General features: G+C 37.5%; 1 protein-coding gene across 3 annotated transcripts in view; it reads left to right on the top strand.

Moving 5' to 3' along the window:
• dhrsx (dehydrogenase/reductase (SDR family) X-linked) overlaps positions 1–19,981 on the top strand; it is a 28,370-nt gene extending 8,389 nt beyond the window's left edge. For all 3 annotated transcript variants that reach the window (XM_062054050.1, XM_062054051.1, XM_062054049.1), the window contains exons 2-7: positions 5,127–5,234; positions 7,179–7,247; positions 8,123–8,224; positions 14,777–14,984; positions 17,380–17,587; positions 19,630–19,981. In XM_062054050.1, coding sequence (XP_061910034.1) covers positions 5,127–5,234; positions 7,179–7,247; positions 8,123–8,224; positions 14,777–14,984; positions 17,380–17,587; positions 19,630–19,812 — 878 coding nt within the window. In that variant the 3' untranslated portion in view covers positions 19,813–19,981. The remainder of the gene's footprint in view (positions 1–5,126; positions 5,235–7,178; positions 7,248–8,122; positions 8,225–14,776; positions 14,985–17,379; positions 17,588–19,629) is intronic.
• Positions 19,982–23,054: the final 3,073 nt, after the last annotated feature.

Here is a 23,054-nt window from a genome sequence, read left to right as displayed (position 1 = left end):
AGAAGATGAATTCAATTTACAAAATGCTAAATGTCTGAAGATATCCCCACATTGTACAAATATCACTGAGCTGAGACAAAGGCTTTTTCTCAAACTGCAATTAACTGTTGAGCGTCTCTTGAACTACTTTGGGTTTATTTAATGTGTGTTTATTAAACATAAAAGCGAACACTTTTGAAAACATTATAAGGCTCACATATTTTTTATTTAGAACAGACTAAAAAAGTAGTAGAAGTACAGTGAAAGAGCTCCATCACAAAGACGGGGTTGTGCTTTGCTCCGCTTAATTACCCATAATCTGCCCAACAATGCTGGTTGTTGAACTCGCAGGGGTTTAGCCAGATGCATGAGAACTGGATTAAGACTGTCTGGTACACATCCACAGTACTCTTTTGTTTTTATCAAATTAAATATTTGTTTTGCTCACTGTTTCAAATTTTTGTTTTGCTCACTGTTTTAAAGCATATTTATGTTACGAATATCTCAGATAGGTTCGGATATGGTATGGTATGCTCTTTGTTGTCATTGCACAAGTACAACGAAATTTCATAATAGACTGGATGTGACAAAACAAATACTGAAAAGAAACATTAATAAATATTATAAATGATTCAAGTGTTTCTTTAACATGCTTTCTGGGTGGTATTAAAACATTATCCTTAATTTCACATATTTAATAATAATTGCAATTATTTGGATTAAAACAAATACATTTAACCATGAGAAATGTACATTTAGTTTTTTTTTAATATTGTAAATTTAATCAATTAAACTTTATTTGTATAGCATTTTCCATATGTATAAAATGTAGCACAAAGTGCTTTTCATTTAAAAACCAGTGCCTCCTGCCCTCATTATGTAATCTCAGGTTGAAACCATCAGTCCCCACACCCTAACCCCACATTCCCTCTACCACACACATGCACACATAATAGAAGTCATGTTAAAAAACATGAGGCTGAGCACGGAAGAAACAGAGAGAACACTATCCTAAGAAACAGAGTACACCAAGAGCTGCATGATGGGGGCCACAGCCGCAGCGACTCTGACCCAGGGTGCAAAGCCAGGGACCAGAGAATCCTCTTGCCGAGGAACCCATGAGCCAGAGACACAGTAGCCGCGGCACATCAGAGCCCCAAGTGCAGAGGGCTACGACTGACGAAACACAGGAAATAACTATATAACTAAAATATAGTAAGAGGATAAAATAAATGAATACAATATATTGATATCATGCAATATGATTAGTAAAATACATCAATATTACATAAATACATAGTTAAAAACTAAATAAATAAAAGCTAGTAAATACTAGATAAACACAGTTAAAAAGATAATAATTATAAAATAACAAAATGTATTTAATGCTAAGTTTAAAAGTTTGTTTTTAAAAATTGTAATGTAATCTGTGCGATACCCTGCCAAGAAACTGCAGCGTCCTCCACAATGGACAATTTTGCATTAGTTTTGAGGACAGTAGGATATTACTTAAATTAAACAAATTGGTCTAACGTAAAGTACCTGGTTAGAAAAAATATATATTTTTCATTGAATTTAAATATGTCAAATATGTTTAAAACAAATATATTTTAGAATATTTCTATTTAATAATATAAATTATATTCATTATGTTTGTTTTTTACTGGGGGAATAAGCGGTAGAAAATGGATGGACGGATGGAATTGCGCCTAAATTAAAATGAGATTTTATTCCATAACAATCCTCTACTTTTTTACCTGTGGGCTAATAAGGACATGTAAATGCATTCAAACCTATACATTGACACAAAGAGTAAATGTGTCTCGATCTCACCTCAGTTTAATTCTATTTTACTGTATTACTTTTTTTTCTAAAAAAGTGTTCATATTTACCAGAAACTCATAAAACATACTGAGAATTGACTGATTAAACTCAACAGTTCCGGAACCCAACACTTTGGTCAGAATTAGTCACACTATATAACTTGACCAATAGGGCTTCGAACATTGTTCAGAGGATGCCCAGCCCACAAAATTGAAGTTGAAACGCTGCAATGCAAACGAAATTCATAGTTTGACAATATTTTTTTTTTCACAAAAATAACTCAAATAAACATGATAAGAAATAGCAAAACACACTTGCAGACTGAATCCTAATATTTTTAGTTCAGCAATCCTTTATAGGCAGACCCAGATCTTAAGATATGGACCCAGACCTACACTTACAAATAGTTATATTTTTGACCTGAGGTTTTCCTGGAGTTTTTGTGTTCATCCTGGTAATAAATGCACTAACCAATGGCATGCATTAAAGCTCTTCCTCATGATGGGACTCAGTCAAATTGTTTATTCACAGCGGCTTTGCCATTGGAGGAAGTAGGAGGTTTTGAGGCAGGCAAGCAGTCAAGAGAGTGAAAGGAAGCAATTGTAGCCATTGATAATATTCCAAATTGATTAAATGCCCTCAAAGTCTTTCGAGTATGTGAAGTGAAGTGAATTATATTGATATAGCGCTTTTCAATAGTGACTCAAAGCGCTTTACATAGTGAAACCCAATATCTAAGTTACATTTAAACCAGTGTGGGTGGCACTGGGAGCAGGTGGGTAAAGTGTCTTGCCCAAGGACACAACGGCAGTGACTAGGATGGCGAAAGCGGGAATCCGACCTGGAACTAGGGATGATACTCGAAACCGGTTTTCCCGGTTGTTCGATAAGAAAAGAACCGAGTTCTCGGACTCGAATCCCTTTTTGAGAACCGGTACCCGTTATCGAGACCACTATAGTAAAGAAAAAGAGTTGGTTCTTTATTCGAATCGCTCGGAACGAATCCCGTCCCGACCAGAAATGCTCCGTGTGACATCACAAGAAATGACGTCACGTAGCTCAGTCATTAGGCGCAGATAGCGAAAGCAGGAAAAAAAGGTACGGGAAAAAGCGCTCCAAGGTGTAATAAAGTTCAAAACAAAAGGTATAATCCAATGAATAACTTTACTGAGAGATTTGAGCAGACTACAAACAAATGACGAACACTTTTACGACCAACCGGAAACATAGCAACCAGGCTAGCAACGCTACTCCTTTACGGCAGCTGTCGCAACGTTCTTAAAGCAACCGCAGCACATACATATATATACAACACATCTCCCTTTTTTGACTTTTGTTTTTCTTTCCTTGTAAACAAAACAAAATCACACTGTATATGTGTTGTCTGTCTAATTATAAATAATGCAGACGGGCTTAGTTCTTGACGTTTACTTTCACAGCGTGCTCATAACCTCATTCTTACGTGACGACATGCAACAACACTTTTCGGGGCTACCGCGCATGCTCGTCACTCCCGTTGCATGCTAGGTAGTGTAGTTGTTATATTCCCTAGCTCATAACATATTTCCCCCTATAAAGAAATAATGTTAACTCAATGAAATGTATTTCTTTTTTTAGTTTTAACTTTTCATTTTTTAGCATTGTAACCACATTTGCAAACAACTTTTCTCTTCATAGAATTTTCTTTCAATAAAGAAATAAAGTGCAAAAATGTCAAAGCATCATAACAAACAGTTATGTCAAATAGCAGCAGAAGTGCACTTTTTGGAGAGCTGTATTATTTTCATTTTTGTGCCCAAGGGACTGATTTTATTTAACACTATATTATTATTTATACACCTATAGTGATCACAGAGACAGGTTGTTTCTGTGTTACTGTATATATTTGTTTTTCTGAAAAATCCCACTTAATATACTTTGGGTAACAACAGTCAATATTAATTATTTTTTGTAATTTTTTTTTAGGGGGGTTAACAGTCAATATTTATTTATTTATTAGATTAAATTGTTTTCTTATATAATAAAAGTGAGCTTTTGTTAAACCAATTATTGTGTGTTTTTTTCCATATACAACAACCTATCTGGACTCGATAAGAGAATCGATAAGGAATCGGTTCGATAAGAGGATTCGATAATAGGCTCGAACTCGATAATTTCTTATCAAACATCATCCCTACCTGGAACCCTCAAGTTGCTGGCACGGCCACTCTACCAACCGAGCTACGCCGCCCCATGTTTCTTTATGATTCCAATGGAACTGTGTTAATAAACTACAGTATGTTGAAAATGCCTTTATTATCACCCATTCTCCTGATGTTTGGACAAAGTCACAAGTAAATGTGCAAACAATGGTGTTTAAAAAAGTAATTAGGCCAAATGTTAAAGGGGAACTGCACTTTTTTAGAATTTTGCCCCCTTATCATGATTTTTTTTCCTACATTTAAATCACTTTCTTATGGTCTACAAAACATGGAATAGATGTTCTTTGGTAAAAATGTTGCATAAATTATGTTTTACGGACTGTTTTCAAGCCGTTTTGTGGGCTGCCCTATTTATGTGGCTCCACGTCGACTGCGTCTTCTCCCTGTCAGCCATGTTGTAGTTTTTAGCGCTTCAATATCATATCTACTGACAGATATAAGTTAAAACTATACGCTAATTTATATTAGAAATGGCAACGTGCATGTGCATGTACAAGCGAGTCTGCCCCACAACAAGAGCATAGAGAAAAAGAAGGAGCTTGTTGACTACAACGTCGAACTACAATGGCGGGCTCACGCAAAACTTTTCAAGTAAGCCTCTTCTATATATGGAGATATCCGCTAACATCCCAATTGAGAAAAACGGCAGAATTGGGGCAAATTCTAAACGGCTCGTTTGGAGTAAGTATGAAGGAAAGCAAGATTGTTTTATAAATATCTTGCCATCCCTACCTGGTTTGATTATAAATATCCGGGACTTATGTAGGTCCCAAATCCACGAAAACTGGTACCAATAGGTAAGAAAAGTTGGTTTTGCATAATACCGGGATGTCCCCTTTAAGATATTTGAACAAACATCCACAGCTTAGCTTAGGTTTGTGTTATAAGTGACGATGCAAATTAGTATATCGTCCCTGCATTCAACATGTTATGTTATGGGAATACTGTACTAAAATTTCCATACCGAAAAATGTGATTATGAATACATGTACTATTTTTACAGCTAATGTGTTTTGCTGGTTATTGGTAGGGTGGCATATTGATGACAGAAATTGACAACTAAATGTGAAAAGTTGTACATGTTTTGCATCATGTTCTTATGCACTCCATTTTCTCTTGCAGTTTTACAAAAGCAGAATGGAAGGGTTGCCATTGTTACTGGGGGCACAAGAGGCATGGGCTATGAAACTGCGAGACAGCTGGCAAGACTTGGCATGCATGTTGTCATCGGTAGGCAACCATCCACTCAGTTTGCACTCGCCCTTTTATCTCTGGTTTGTCATAACAATCCAATCAGCCACGTACAACTAAGCCCTAATACCTGTACTGTATGCCCAACACATCCACCCAACAAACTGTCTATCCTTTCTTTATACCTAATTGTAACACGCTATATACAAATATTACTATTCAGTGCATCTGGAAAGTATTTACAGCGCTTCACTTTTTCCACAGTTTGTTTTGTTACAGCCTTATTCCAAAAAGAAATACATTCATTTTTGTCCTCACAATTCTACACACAATACCACATAATGACAATCTCAAAAAGTATTTTATAGCTTTTTGCAAATTTATAAAAAACAAAAAACTAAGAAATCAGATGTACATAAGGATTCACTGCCTTTGTGTTCAATACTTTGTTGATGCACCTTTGGCTGCAATTACAGCCTCTAGTCTTTTGAATAGAATGACACAAGATTTGCACACCTATCTTTGGGCAGTTTCGCTCATTCCTCTTTGCAGCACCTCTCAAGCTCCAACAGGTTGGAATGAAAGTTTTGGTGCACAGTCATTTTCAGATCCATCCAGAGTTATTCAGTTGGTTTCAACTCTGGGCTCTAACTGGGCCACTCAAGGAAATTTACGAGGCATCCCACATGTCCGCTATTTAGCGAAATTCTGCTATTTTTCTAGCCAAAGTGGTATATTTTCTAGATTTCCTTATAAAATGGACTGGTGCTGGTAAAGTTACTTGATAGCAGCTGGAGCAGTGAAGCCAAGCCGAGCCGCGGGTGGAGGAGCAAGCCTTAGCAGCAGCAGAAGACTTTCGTCTGGAAGGCTGTGGAAGCTGGACGGCTGCTAAAGGTTTGGTTTCCCACAGTTGGAAAACAAACTTATTTAAAATTTTAACTATAAGCTAATGCAAGTAAGTTAGTCCAGATGTTTTGAGACGGAGCTTACGGAGTTCACTGTGGCATTAGCTACGCCAACTAGCGGGTCGTCCGCTCGTAACTTAAACTAAGCTCACAGTTTAAAACATTACAAAAAGCCGAGAGACAGCTCGTATTTAATGTTACTCGTAAGTTAAGGTACTCGTAAGTTGAGGTACCACTATATATTATTATAACTAATGCTATCCCCTATTTCCCTAATACGTATGACCAAACTAACATGTATAAGATAATGATTCCCGAGCGCGACCACCGCTGCTGCTCACTGCTCCCCTCACCTCCCAGGGGGTGGAACAAGGGGATGGGTCAAACGCAGAGAGTAATTTCACCACACCTAGTGTGTGTGTGACTATCAGTGGTACTTTAACTTTAATTGCAAAATGCCTTTTAGACTTAACCCTGTGTGGCCAGAAAATACACCAAAAAAAATCAACAAACCTAATACTTCAAACCATCTGAAAAAAACATTTTTATACTACTGTATGTAAGCTCATGGTCATTTTTGATATTATAAACCACAGACCACAAACTTAAATCATACATTTTTTATTTTTTTTATCGATTTTTTAAATTTTTTTTAAATGATTAAGAATTGTTACAAATAAGAATCACGATTAATTCGAAAAGCAATTATTTTGGACACCCCTAGTGGAAGACCCTTTGGGTCCTAAGTGTAGAGGGATGCTCTCCACATCTTCACAAAGCCAGCAACTGACAAGTCTGTCTAATCCATGGGCTTATTACAGGTAATTTTTATTTTGTCTACCACTTGACTTTCTTTCAGGATCTTTTAAGTATTTGAAAATGACTGTTTTAGTGCGCCCAACCATGGCAAGAGCCCCTGCTTCTTCCTTTTGATTTTAATTATATACTTACAATCTCAAACACAACATCTAAATACTTGTAATTTCTCCCAGTTTTAAGATTTTTCAGGAATTTATTGAAACTTTTTGCCTTAAAATGAGTTACTGTGTTTTACTGACCCATTTTCTGTCATCTCCAGCTGGGAATGAGAAAGAAGAGGGAATAGCTGCTGCAAGGACAATTCAGACAGAATGCAAGGAGGGAAAAGGTAATGTATTTCTCTATATTTGCTAGTTGTAGGTTATGTACTTACATTATGTAATATTTAGCCAAAGCCTATCATGCAAATACATCTAGCTAGTAATGAGTCAAACAAATTGGAAATCATAACATTACATTGTATTGATGGTAAAAGGGAAGTCTAAATTTGACAACATAGTGTGTGTTATTGTGGGTGTAGTTTACAGGGGTGTGGAACTACACTGAATCATACTGCAAACAACTTGGTCATTATCAGAGCTATTTCTAACATACAGTTATATCAGAAGAACCTAATTCATGTATTATTGTCATGTTACTCGCTCTCTAAAATTTATCGCGTACATTATTACTAATTTACTTCATATAACTATTGTAGTTTGTACTAAATTCTCCTGTATTGTTTTTAAACAATATTTCTGATTAAAAGTATTTTTTTTCCCTCTTTTAAAGACATGTGAAAATTGAATCTCCAGCTGTTTGAAAATGTCTCCGAAAGACTTATCTACTTGTGTAAATCTGTAATTCAGATGAGACCTTCACTCGGTTATTTGTACTTTTTCATTGTGCTGAGTATTAGTTGATCCAATCCAGTGCTATCAATGAAATTATTTTATGGTATTTTAAGCTAAGATAAACTTTCGCTGCGGTCAATCATGATCACTGATGTGAAGTTATTACAGCTTGGCTTTGTCAGCAAGGACAATTTAGAACAAAAAAAAAGTCCAAACCTAAAAAGACATTCATAGTGTTGAGTAGGTAAACTTTTGAGCATCAATGTTGATCCATCTTTATGCATACTTAACTACAGTATGTGCAATTATGTGCTGTTATTAATTTTTAATAAGATGATTTTAACAAATCTAACTTGTTTTCAATTTACAGCTGAGTTTGTCTTTGTGGACCTGACTTCCCTGAAATCTGTGCGACAGTTTGTTGAAACATTCAAAGGCAGAGGTCTTCCTCTCCATGTTTTAGTCAACAATGGTAAGCTTTTTGTCGCTTTTTATGTCACATATGGCAGATATATATATATACACTACCGTTCAAAAGTTTGGGATCACCCAAACAGTTTTGTGGAATAGCCTTCATTTCTAAGAACAAGAATAGACTGTCGAGTTTCAGATGAAAGTTCCCCTTTTTCTGGCCATTTTGAGCGTTTAATTGACCCCACAAATGTGATGCTCCAGAAACTCAATCTGCTCAAAGGAAGGCCAGTTTTGTAGCTTCTGTAACGAGCTAAACTGTTTTCAGATGTGTGAACATGATTGCACAAGGGTTTTCTAATCATCAATTAGCCTTCTGAGCCAATGAGCAAACACATTGTACCATTAGAACACTGGAGTGATAGTTGCTGGAAATGGGCCTCTATACACCTATGTAGATATTGCACCAAAAACCAGACATTTGCAGCTAGAATAGTCATTTACCACATTAGCAATGCATAGAGTGTATTTCTTTAAAGTTAAGACTAGTTTAAAGTTATCTTCATTGAAAAGTACAGTGCTTTTCCTTCAAAAATAAGGACATTTCACCGTGACCCCAAACTTTTGAACGGTAGTGTATATATATATATATATATATATATATATATATATATATATATATATATATATATATATATATATATATATGTGTGTTGTGTGTGTATATATATATATATATATATATATATATATATATATATATATATATATATATATATATATATATATATATATATATGTGTGTTGTGTGTGTATGTGTATATATATATATATATATATATATATATATATATATATATATATATATATATATATATATATATATATATATATATATATGATATGTATTAGGGCTGCAACTAACGATTAATTTGATAATCGATTAATCTGTCGATTATTACTTCGATTAATCGGATAAAAGAGACTAATTACATTTCTATCCTTTCCAGTATTTTATTGAAAAAAACCCAGCATACTGGCACCATACTTATTTTGATTATTGTTTCTCAGCTGTTTGTACATTTTGCAGTTTATAAATAAAGGTTTATTTAAAAAAAAAAAAAAAATTATAAAAAAAAAAAAAAAAAATCCTATGCGCATAGCATAGATTCAACGAATCGATGATTACATTTATCGCCAACTATTTTTATAATCGATTTAATCGATTAGTTGTTGCAGCCCTAATATGTATATATGTGTGTGTGTGTAGGTGACGAAACGGATGAATAATAATGAATAATTGTCCAAATATGCACCAGTTATTATAACTTCCTTTTAGTTTACCACACTTGGGAGATGATTCATTTCAATTTACAGAAATAGGTATCGATTTAGTCAGGTGATAGGAAAGACAGGAATACTGCACATGGATCACCAGCACGATGACATTTGATCAGCTTGGTTTGAGTGCCAAAGACATACTCTGGCATTACATTCTGCAGATTTTAAAGAGTCTCTTTCAGGCTAAATAATTTTCCTTCATTTTTGTGATCTATGTTTAACTTTCTGATTTTGTGAATCATACCATGGAGCTTGCTTCTTTTGGTTTTTATATTATTTAGTTTTAGGGGTGCAACTGTATCAAGGTTCTATTATGAAGCTTGTTGCATCTTTCACAAGCTATTCAATTTGAGTGTGACCTGTATCAGAATAATAAACTTAGTGGGAATAGTTTACGTTTACAGTGCAGATTTGCTACAGTGGAACCCATTCAGGTCATCCAGATCATGTTGACAACCTGTGTAAGTCAACCAATTCAATTCCTGGTCCACTGTGTTCTTATTACTACAAAAAAGTGCCCACTGGAGTCCATGTTGACAGACATGGCCGAGCACTTTTGTCGACATAAATTCTAAATCTCAAAGGGATTGTTTCTATTACAAATTGATCCATTTATGTCGACTTCTTGTCATACGGTTTTAACTACATCATTATTGTTTGCGTGTAATTGCAAAAGCAGATTTGTGATAATGTCAAAATCAAAAGAAAAATAACTTAAGAATAGTGGGAGGGGCAATAGGCAAGCAACTGCTACTTACCTTCAAAGCTTTGGAATAAGACCAAAGATCCTGCAGTAGACTTCTCAGATGTTCTTTCATTCCTTTTTCCACAACCAACAAAATGCACTTATTAGGGACGTAACGATAAACGGTCATGATGATAATTGTGGTAAAACTCCGAACAGTTTTACTTTTTCAAATGATTGAAAAAAACGTGATTGACAAGTGAACTTTGTTAAACTCACGGACAATACTGGCGACAGCTCACTAGCTTATATGCTAACATGAAAACAAGAGACATTAATGTATTTCCCTATTAAGAAAAAAAAAAACCTAATCTAAACTTATATAAACACATTTCTATCTGAGCAACTAAGCTATTAAATTGTGTCCATTGAACCTAAAAGCTGTGCTCTCTTGCACAGAGTGATTAGAGGAAAAGAGACAGAGGTGTTTGACGGTGCGATCAAGCGACCCCACAATGCCCGTCAAAAATAATTAATAATAATAATAGATTTTGTTACGCATTTTTTTATTAAATTAACCTAAAAGGGCTACAGTACTAGGGCTGGGCGATATGACTAAAAAATGTATCACGATATAAGTGTTTCATATCAGTCGATATCGATAATTATTGATTTAAAAAAAACAACAACTATTCTAAATAAAGACCAGGAGAAAAAAGGCTGAATTTAAATACTTTTATTTTAAATAAAACCTTTAACCTTTAGAACGAGGTCAGCATTATGAAAAACAGTCAGATAAAAGAAAATACTGGTCGATGTGCAAATATTGACATTAAATAAATGCTTAATCCAACAAAATGTGCAAAGTATTGTAATTAAGAAATGAGTAGTGTACAACTCGGGCTTTAAAGCCATATTGGTAACAATATATGCAAATAAATAACAGTCACATTAAGCAAGCAGAAACAAACATGTCTTACAGAATATTGTAAACATCGGAATAAACTTGCGTCTGAACATCTGTGACAAAACAAACCTGTTACTCTCTTCAGTCATTTATGGAAAAATCAAACCAACTTCAGTATCTCCTTTTCCACGGATTCCCTGCACATTGTGTAAAGCTTAGGAATAGCTGTCTTGGAAAAGTGCTTTCGGCCAGGTAGAACATAACGGGGGTCGAGCACGTGTATGAGATTCTTGTACCCAGACTTCTCAACTATGCTGAGCGGTAGCATGTCCTTCGCTAATTGATACACCACTGCATCCGTTATTTCTTTCTAACGTTTTGAATTTGTGTCGTATGGCACTGCTGCCGAGTAATACTGTCTGCAGCAACAACAGACCACCATCGAGACGATGGTGGTCTGTTGTTGCCGCTTCGGTGCTGTTCCACTTGCACCGGCTGATGTAGATGGTTGTGGCTGTTTGATACTGCTGTACTCCAGCGGGTGAGAGCGGCTCAGGTGGTAAAATAAGTTTGTCGTGTTCCCAGACTTGGTCGGGACGACGACCTTGCAAAGTTTGCAGACAGTACTACTCTGATTCGTATCGGATTTTAAAAAATCCAAAATACTGCCAAACTGGTGACGTGACGTTTCCTTTTTTATTTACAATTTCCTCTCGTGCTGCCGCGCTCATATTCCCGTTTGGTTTCACTCCTCGTCGTCAGCTAGCCGTTGTTGCTTTTTTTTCCTTTTTTCTTCCTATTAGCATTTCCCAGAATGCCTTGCGGTTCAGGCTCGGCCGTGATAGGTCGAGAGGCCAAAGCCCTTCTTCTGCCTACACCCCCCCGAATGCCGTGCGGTTCCGGCTCTGCCTTTCTTCCTATTTTTTTTTAAAGAACTCAGTGAAATTATCGAACGTTCTATCGACCCCATTTTCTATTGATATTGATCACATGTCTATCGCGATATATATTGTTATTGTTTTATCGCCCAGCCCTACTACAAACCAATATTTAAAACAATAAAAGCTATGTCAATAAAAAACAAAACAATTGACACTAAAACACTATCAGTGAAGCAAAAGAAACACAAGGCATGCAAAATAGTGGGTTTATTAACACTGTGTCCATTTATTTTAGTTTGCACATGAGGAAAGGGTGATTGGCAACACTAAAATGGCTCTTGTGTGTGAACGTGAGTGTAAATGTTTTCTATCTGTGTTGGCCCTGCGATGACGTGCCGACTTGTTCAGGATGTACCCTGCTTTCCGCCCGAGTGCAGCTGGGATAGGCTCAAGCACACCGCAACCCCCAAAGGGATAAGCAGTAGAAATTGAACGGATGGATGGATGTTTTTTAATTTTTGTATTATAATTTTTTTTTAATTCAATACCTTGGTCAAAAGATTTTAGTGTGTGCACTATTTGAGCACATTTAACAATACCGCGATAATAAGGACATATGTGATGTTTTTGGTCAAGATAACTTTGATATGAAATTTTCATATCGTTTAAAGGGGAAATGCAGTTTTTTTGGAATTTTGCCTGTCGTTCACAATCATTATTACATCAATCAATCAATCAATGTTTTCTTATATAGCCCTAAATCACGAGTGTCTCAAAGGGCTGCACAAACCACAATGACATCCTCGGCTCAGATCCCACATCAGGGCAAGAAAAAAACTCAACCCAATGGGATAACAATGAGAAACCTTGGAGGGGACCGCAGATGTGTTGTCATCCTTGTTGTCTGTTACCAAGTCTGCCATGATTAGAAAACACACTCGTGTTTGATTCCGGAATTAGGAACACAAGTTTTTGCCAGAAGTCAGACGTGCGTTGCCATGGAAACGGGAGTCAATGCGTGGAATAAATCGGTCCCGGAAATGATTAAAATTATAAAAATATGGTAAATATTGTACAGATCAAATATTGGTATGAATGTGTCTGTTACTACATTGTACATAGACTTGCAGCGTGTATACAAAACGTTGCTGGAGGGTTTTTAAGTTGTTTTAGGGGGCTTTGAAGGCTACAACGGTGACTCCCATTGGCCGCATCTTTCAAGCGTTTTATAATTTTTAAAATCGTAAAAAAAAAAAAAGACGTGTGTTTTTGTCTCTCATAATGATTGTGATCGATAGGAAAAAAAATATATTGTGCAGTTCCCCTTTTAAATGTTGTTAAAAATGAAAGAAAATGACAACAACAAAATGAATTTCCTAGTTCTATCATTCATTCTCCTTATGTGTCTGGCTGAAGACTCAAGTAATACTGCAAGCGATGGTTATTTGCGCTTCTGTCAACAACTGTTTATGTCAACGAGAGTCAACCAATTCAACGTACACTACCGTTCAAAAGTTTGGGGTCACCCAAACAATTTTGTGGAATAGCCTTAATTTCTAAGAACAAGAATAGACTGTCGAGTTTCAGATGAAAGTTCTCTTTTTCTGGCCATTTTGAGCGTTTAATTGACCCCACAAATGTGATGCTCCAGAAACTCAATCTGCTCAAAGGAAGGTCAGTTTTGTAGCTTCTGTAACGAGCTAAACTGTTTTCAGATGTGTGAACATGATTGCACAAGGGTTTTCTAATCATTAATTAGCCTTCTGAGCCAATGAGCAAACACATTGTACCATTAGAACACTGGAGTGATAGTTGCTGGAAATGGGCCTCTATACACCTATGTAGATATTGCACCAAAAACCAGACATTTGCAGCTAGAATAGTCATTTACCACATTAGCAATATATAGAGTGTATTTCTTTAAAGTTAAGAATAGTTTAAAGTTATCTTCATTGAAAAGTACAGTGCTTTTCCTTCAAAAATAAGGACATTTCAATGTGACCCCAAATTTTTGAACGGTAGTGTATATTCACTTAAAGCCGTTATATTGTATTTTTCTACTTTTATAACACTTCTTTGTGGTCTACATAACATGTAACGGTGGTTCTTTGGTCAATATTTTGCGTAGATTGTCTTACAGTCCGTTTTTGAGCCGCTTTCTGACTGCCTTTTCAGGATGCGGTGTTTTGTGGGCAGGTTTTATTTACTGCTTCCGCTTCGACTGTGTCTTCTCCCCGTCAGCCATGTTGTAGTTTGTAGCGCTTCCATAGTGAGTCTACTGACAGATATAAGTGAGAACTATACGCTACTTTTTATTAGAAAAGCCAACAGCGGAGGATGCGTGTCCATATGCGAGCCACTCTGCCCGACAACAAGAGGATAGCAAAAAATAAGGAGCTTTTTGACTACAGCGCGGACTCCAATAGCGGAAGTGCGCAAGGCACTCTGGGTACATTTATATCATAAATGAATAATCAGCTGACTGTTTTCCCAATTTGTGATGTCACCAATCATGCACATTCCAAACAGCTTGTTTAGTGGACGCGAGAAAGAAGGCAAGATTATTTTATAAATATCTTCGCGATGTCTCCATGGTTTGATTTCAAATTTTCAGGGCCTATGCAGATCGCAAATACACAACGGCAGGTGCCAATAGGTTTTGCATAATAGGGCCCAGTTAAACAAGTTCCACTGTATATTGTAATTTTACTAAGCTCAAGGTCCGTTTTGACACCTCGCACAATATGCTGTATTTGTGGTCTCTGCCATTGCGATAATTGTTTGTCTGTCACTGTGTAGCTGGTACTATGCTAGTTCCTGAGAGTCAGACAGAAGATGGCTTTGAGTTCCACTTTTGTCTCAACTACCTTGGACACTTCCTACTAACCAACCTACTGCTAGACTTACTGAAGAAATCAGGAAGACCAGGCTGCTGTTCCCGAATTGTCAACATGTCATCTGCAACTCACTATGCTGGGGTTATACAAATGGATGACCTCAACAGGAGGTAAGAGGACCAAAAATACCATTGAATTTATTGCTTAAATAACTTACTTTCAAACTTGATTTTCATCTGCACTGATTTTAAAACAATTACTGTATGTATTGCACAAAGTTTGAGGCCTAACAATTACAATGGAACCCATTTATGTCCACGTCCCTCGGACAGACTCATGTCGACATAGCCGAAACCAAAACAACCCACTTTTGCATATTTATTGGTGACTTTTGCCAGAGACAAAGGGAAACATTATTATATGTATTAACTGTATCCACTCGGCATCTATTGCACCAGTCACCCAGGGGGGTCCACACAACTGCGGACCCTTCCAAGGTTTCTCCTTGCGCCCAACGGGTTGAGTTTTTTCTTGCTCCGACGTGGGATCTTGTGCAGCCCTTTGAGGCACTTGTGATTAAGGTCTATATAAATAAACTGTGATTGATTAATTGAATGAAAATGCAACTTACAATAGTTTGTTGACATAGTTTTCCTCCATTTGTGCATATTTCTATTTAGATTATTGTGTTTTCATTACAGCTGTCAAATGATTGAAAACAAATATTCAGCTTAACCACAGTTTTTAAATAAATTAATCATAATCACCATTTGCAACTATTTCTGAAATATGCCCATTACCACTGTATTGTATAAAAGAATATACTGTAGTTGACAGGGAAAAATTCTATATATTTAACATACTGTATCTTTACTAACAGGTACAAAATATATTCAAATTCAAATCAAGGTAAACCATACAACATACCATAAATGAATTATGTTTTGGATTTCTAGTCTTGTTTTCAGTTGTTGTGAATTATTTCCTTATTTTATATTTTTCCATTTCCAGTTTTGGACTGTTGTAAGCAGCTTTGCTTTGCACCGGTGGCACAGATGTGTGAAATCAGTAATCAACCCATTTAATAAATCAATCAATCAGTGCATGTATTTTCTGCTATGCTATGTGCGTTTTTGTGTTTGGATTTTTTTGATTCTTAAGCAGAGTACACACAAGAGATTTTTCCCTCTTCTGAACAAAGACAGCAAAGGCCCTAATATTTTATGTCTTATTCGACTGTCTTACAAGATTATCCTATGGTATGAGGTGTGGTTAGAGTGAATTTGTCCCGATAATTGGCTCCAAAACCGAATCGGGGTTGCTGGTATGAGGTGTGGTTAGAGTGAATTAGTCCCGATAATTGGCTCCAAAACCTGATCTGGGTTTACCAAAACTATGCATAAGATGTGCAATGTACACAAAATAGCCAATCAAGAAGCTATAAAAAATAAAATTGGGGCAACATTATTTCGAACAAATCATTCTCAGTAGTTTGTTAGGTATCATGCTCCATGATTTTTTCCACATTATTTTTTTTTTCCAGTTTTGGATTTTTCGTCAAAAAATTGTCTCAAGACCAACATGATTCCCTCACCGTTTCTCCACTTGTATACTACCTGTTTTTCCAATTGTTGCTATGGTGGTTGCTATATTTCTTCTTCTTCATTGATTTTTGGGCTTGATGGACTTGAGTCTGGCTCATTGTTGGGACAGGGTCATTATGTGTTTGGCGTGTTGTCCTGATATTATCGTAACATAAAGATAAAGTTAACACATGTTGACATGAACTGATCCATTTTTCAAAGAAATGACCCGTTGGCTCTCACATTTTATGTCGACAAAAGCAGTCAACCATCCATGCCAACGTCAACTTAAACAGGCACTTTTTAGTAATGGGAACAGGACTGATGGTTGTCATAGGTTGCCAACAAAAACTGGTTTCATTGTGTATAGTTTCACAGTACTAAAAACCTTATTTGTAAAAGGTAATGGATAGATACATCCTGTTAGACATTAAGTTCAGTAGCATATCAATCAATCAAAGTTTCTTTATATAGCCCTTAATCACAACTGCTTCAAAGGGCTGCATGACAATGACAATCCACATCGACATCCCCTGATCTAAATACACATTCGGGATAGGAAAAATACAAAAGCCCAAAATGGGATAAAAAGGAACCTCGAGAAGGGGCCACAGAAGTGGGAACCCCCTTCCTGGGTGACCAGCTGCAATGGATGCCAAGTGGGTACAGTATTGCATTCATGATAATGTGAGAATCTAGTCCAATGGGGGCAAGCAGAGTGTCGTAGAAGTTCTTCATCCATGTCATGGAGGAGTGGTCCAACCTGGGTCACGACTTAGAACAGCTAGCGCCCCCTCCAGACTGGTACCTCTCCATGGATTATCCGTGGCCACCTGGTAACCTCTCCATACAGTAGAAGTGGGCAAAAAAGAGAAGCGGCAGGTCAACTGGTCTAGATCAGAGTTTACATAAAAGCTAGAGAATATAAATGAGTTTGAGGTCAGGGTATCCATCCTACTAATCTTTACACTTCTTTTCCTAGGGCTTCCTACAGTTCCCATGGTGCCTATGCCCAAAGCAAGCTAGCATTGGTACTCTTCACCTACCATCTGCAAGAGCAGCTGATGGCCAGTGGTTTCTCAGTGATAGTCAATGCTGTGGATCCAGGAATGGTGGACACGGCGCTCTACGACAACCTATGGAGCCTTGCTCAGGCTCTCAAAAAGCCATTTGCCAAGATTTTGTTCAGGGTAATTTTATTCAAACATTATTTTTCAGTCTGACTTAAAGCTGAGTTTTACTTGTATCGCATCGCTATTACAGTTCTACCTTGATATTCAGTGGCGATCTGCTCCACAAGGTCACATGAAAACGAATCGTATGAAAACCGAAGCAGACACTCAAAATATGAACACAAATCACATTTTATATAAATGTGGAAAAACATAAATGATGAATGGAATATATCAATGAATATTTAACATCACTCTTCGTCTCTTACCTTTTATTGAAGACTGTTGATGAAGACAGCAGTTTTTAGTTTAGTTTTAGTTGTAGTCTTTTGGCGAAAATGTATTTTATTTTTAGCCATATTTTAATCATCTAAATGGATTTAATTTTAGTCTAGTTTAGTTGACAACATTTTTCAACATTTTAGTCGAAAAAAATATAAAGTATAAGGATAACATATCTTTGAAGTGCTCTTTAAACCACTTTTATTAAGGATATTGCAGATAATCTCAAAAACTAAATTCACAACAAGACCTGCACTCCATAAAAATATGAATTAGTAAATGTAATAATTTAAATGTATTAAAATTAAAAAGTAAATATTTTTAATGTGTGGGATAAAAGTCAGCTTGGAGTCAAACACACCCAGATTTTTTTATAGACTGTGTTGGTTTAAAATCTTGTAATTTTGGTAAAGGTTTCTCCTTTTGGTCTTCAAGGCCTACAACGAAAACCTCTGTTTTGTCCTGGTTGAGCTGTAGGAAATTCACTGCCAACCATGACTATAAAAACGGCCGAAATGAGTTACCTCTGCCGGGTGGCGGCTCTCCCTTAGAGATAGGGTGAGAAGCTCTGTCATCCGGGGGGAGCTCAAAGTAAAGCCGCTGCTCCTCCACATCGAGAGGAGCCAGATGAGGTGGTTCAGGCATCTGGTCAGGATGCCACCCGAACGCCTCCCTAGGGAGGTGTTTAGGGCACGTCCGACCGGTAGGAGGCCACGGGGAAGACCCAGGACACGTTGGGAAGACTATGTCTCTCGGCTGGCCTGGGAACGCCTCGGGATCCCCCCGGGAAGAGCTGGACGAAGTGGCTGGGGAGAGGGAAGTCTGGGCTTCCCTGTTTAGGCTGCTGCCCCCGCGACCCAACCTCGAATAAGCGGAAGAAGATGGATGGATGGATGGATATATATATAATGTGCGCGCATGTGTGTTTACATATAATAATACAATGGATATATAATTGTTATAATCGAATATTAAGAGTATGTGAAAATTCAACTCCTACCGGGACGGCGTGGCGAAGTTGGTAGAGTGGCCGTGCCAGGGTTGATGGTTACTGGGGTTCAATCCCCACCTTCTACCATCCTAGTTACGTCCGTTGTGTCCTTGGGCAAGACACTTCACCCTTGCTCCTGATGGCTGCTGGTTGAGTACCTTGAAGGTAGAAAAGCGCTATACAAGTATAACCCATTTATCATTTATTTATTTACCTTGTTTACTTCCGCGACGACCTTTTAAATCTTTGTAATTAAACAGAAATATCAAGCAGCTAAAAGACAAATCTGGATAAGTGTGCAGAGAATGTTTTGCATTTTTCCCATCATGCCTTGCAATGGATTTAAATGGGTGTAATTTTCTAATTTTTTATGGTGATGGGAGGCTCCAGCCCCGAGAGGGACAAGCAGTAGAAAATGGATTGAGGGGATGTTTTTTTATATCCACAAAGTTCAGTAAACATGTGTGTTGACTTTTTGTGCTGGTTGATTTTTTTTTTCTGCACTATTACTAGGAATGTTTGTTTGGACTGGGCCATAAAAGTAAACGCTGTGCTTGTGATGACAATAAAGTACCCATCATTGAGTTTCTTATATTGTCCACAAGATGGCGACAAATTGTAACCTGTCAGACCACTGCATATTTAAATTTAATGTGTACGAAATCACCCCGCACAATCAGGTTGGTCGTCTCGCGGGGGCCGCATTTGAGCCACAGGCCGTAGGTAGGACTCTCCAGGATTATATCATTTTTCCAAATAAAGGTTTTTGTGTGTGTTTTCCCCACAGACTCCTGCAGAGGGAGCCGCAATAACAGTTTATGCTGCTGCTGCCTCCGAGATGGAAGGGGTGGGTGGCTGCTACCTTTACAATGGCCAGAAGAGGCAGTCAGCACAAACATCCTATGATACTGAGCTTCAGGCAGACTTGTGGAAAAAGAGCTGTCACCTCACAGGCCTTGACACAGCCTGATCGACACAGCCTGTTTTAAGTAGTTAACTGTATGTTCCAAAGCTTGACTTAGGACGTCATATCACCATCACTCTGTCTGAGAAAGTAATATATGCCTTTTAACCATATTTTATAAGCAACTGTCAGAGTCTATAATGAATAAATGCCTTAATGTTTTTTCCTCAATTTTATAATTATTTTGCAAAACCATTGGTTGGATGTTTTCTGTGGAGTTGGGTTATCATGGCTTCTTTGGACCACTAAGCACCGACATATCAGCCCGGTTCAGGTTCAACATGGTTTTATTTTCATTCAAGTCTCTTGGTTGCTTTCCAGCAATTGTATTTATGTGACGGTGAAAGGCACGCTCTCACGCCAGCTCCTACTAACACTCTCCTCCAGGCTGCTGCTTAAACAGAGCGACAGGTGATTAGATAATCAGGCCCACCTGGGCCATCTACGCACCTGTCGCTGACTTCGAGGCCGGTCCTGGCACACCCTGTTCCGCTGCAAGCCCACAGGCCACGCCCCCCTCCACATATACATACAGGTATATATACACACACACACATATATGATATATACATACATATACATATACACACACATATATATATGTGTGTGTGTATATGTATGTATATATCATATGTTTGTGTATATATACATATATATTTATATCTATCTACATATATTTAATGTGCTTCCTAACACGCCACCTTGGATGCCCAGGACCGGGAGGCGTACAGTGTGTGAATGTGTGTGTGTGAATGGGTGAATGTGGAAAATAGTGTCAAAGCGCTTTGAGTTCCTTAAAAAGGTAGAAAAGCGCTATACAAGTATGACCCATTTACCATTTACCATTTACAGTAATGCCAGGCAAGGCGGCTCTGAGAAAATAATTTGTATCATGTCCTTTAGGAGACCTTAGGCTTAGGCGGTGTAATGGTGTGCGCAAATATCTTTTATGGCACATGACGTGGGTTCGATTCTTGGCAACGTCTTTCCTCGAATGTGTTTATCATTCACTGTATTCATTACGTTTAATAAAGTAGCACATCCTGTATTTATTCTTTTTTTAACAAACCAGCAGAAATCAATAGCTGGATGATGGAGCGGTTTTGTCAAGAAAAAAAAAATGAATAACTTAAAACCAAAACTAAAAATGAACTAAATCTCCATCATTGTCCAAGTTACATTATATTGTCATCTTCCTCTTTGTTCCATTTCCTCAAGGTGACAGAAAAACATAATACAATCTGCCATATCATATGATTCTACCGTGCTGGCTAAATACAAACACACACTACATATATGCTGTACATATATAATACATACAACATATTTTGTTAATTTAACGAGCAAATCTATTCAGTCAAACATTGTGATTCATCGTCATTTTACAAGAGCCATATCGCAACAATTCAATGCATCATCACACATTATGTGATTATGTGGTTAAGATACAGCCGTTTGTAAGTATACATTTGGCCAGCAGGTGGTGTCTTGTGCCGAAGCATACATATATATATATATATATATATATATATATATATATATATATATATATATATATATATATATATATATATATATATATATATATATATATATATATATATATATATATATATATATTTATTTATTTATTTTTTAATTTTTTTAATTTGATGTGCCTGAAAGAGTGGCAGTCATACTTGCCAACCTTGAGACCTCCAATTTCGGGAGATGTTAAGGGGGGATGAGTATATTTATAGGTAGAATTCACTGAAATTCAAGTATTTCTTATAAATATATATATATATATATATATATATATATATATATATATATATATATATATATATATATATATATATATATATATATATATATATATAAATAAAATAAATACTTAACTTTCAGTGATTCATTTATTTACACATATACACACATAACACTCCTCTCTACTCATTGTTGTATTTGAAAGTGCAATGCTTTGCAGCCAGTAGCACAGCCTTTGAAGGAGCATAGGTATGGGCAGTGTAATATTCTGGGTTGGAGTCAATAACAAGGCGAGGTGACAAAGTTACGTCTCTTTATTTCATACTTCAGAACCGACTCCCACACTTGCCGTCAGGGTGCTCAATACAACGTAAACCGTTGGCCAACCAAAAAGTAACCACAGAACACTATACGGTATAGTGTTCTGTGGTTACTTTTTGGTTGGCCAAGCGGACGTGACGACAGGCTGTCCTCGCTCAGGTCCGCACGGACCTGGAGGGGGCGTGCCTTAAGTCCGGCTGGAAATCGGGAGAAATTCGGGAGAATGGTTGTCCCGGGAGATTTTCGGGAGAGGCACTGAAATTTGTGAGTCTCCTGGAAAATTCGGGAGGGTTGGCAAGTATGCTGGCAGCACATCACAGTAGCTCCTTTGACTTCCTTAAGTTTACTTTATTTTTGGTATTATTCTCAACCTTTCTTGCTTTTTCAATCACCAAAATGATTCCGGAGCGCGGCCACCGCTGCTGCTCACTGCTCTCCTCTACTCCCAGGGAGTGGTACAAGGGGATGGGCCAAATGCAGAGGGTAATTTCACCACACTTAGTGTGTGTGTGACTATCAGTGGTACTTTAACTTTAACTTTTTTTATCACTTATCTTTTCCATAAACCACTAATTATGGTTCTTGGCCGTTTTGTGTTTGGCTTTGATCAGTTGAGCAGCCGGCCCTTTGCATACACACGCAAGGAGAAGTTTGTATTTGCGCTCTCCTTGCCAGCGCTATGGGGATCGCGGCCGGACAAAGCGCCGGGGATGCCGTGCCGGCACATAGATGAAGGAGCGGAGAAGGAAATTTAAGCCTGCAATTCCCTCTGTCCTCATGTGGAACGTGCGGTCTTTGGCGAAATAAATGGACCGATTGTTCGGGCTCGTCCGAAATCAAAAGGAGTACGCCGTGTGCAGCATCATGTGCTTTATGGAGACTTGGCTACACGCGGACTTGCCGGACCACAGCGCGTCTCTACCCGGCTTCACAACCTCACGGGCCAATAGAGATACACTCCTGAGCGGTAAGAAGAAAGGCGGTGGGATTGTCATCTTGGTGAACGAGAGGTGGTGTAATCCTGGATATATTCATGTAAAGGAGTGTTTGTATGCCGGACATCGAACTTCTGGCTGTTGGAATTCGACCATATTATTTGCCAAGGGAGTTTACTTCTGTAATCTTCATCGTAGTGTACATCCCTCCTTCTGCAGATTAGACTGCTGCTTGCGACACCATTC

Source organism: Entelurus aequoreus, linkage group LG07, assembly GCF_033978785.1.
Source record: "Entelurus aequoreus isolate RoL-2023_Sb linkage group LG07, RoL_Eaeq_v1.1, whole genome shotgun sequence".
NCBI lineage: Eukaryota > Metazoa > Chordata > Actinopteri > Syngnathiformes > Syngnathidae > Entelurus > Entelurus aequoreus.
This window is presented reverse-complemented; position numbering and strand designations above follow the sequence as displayed.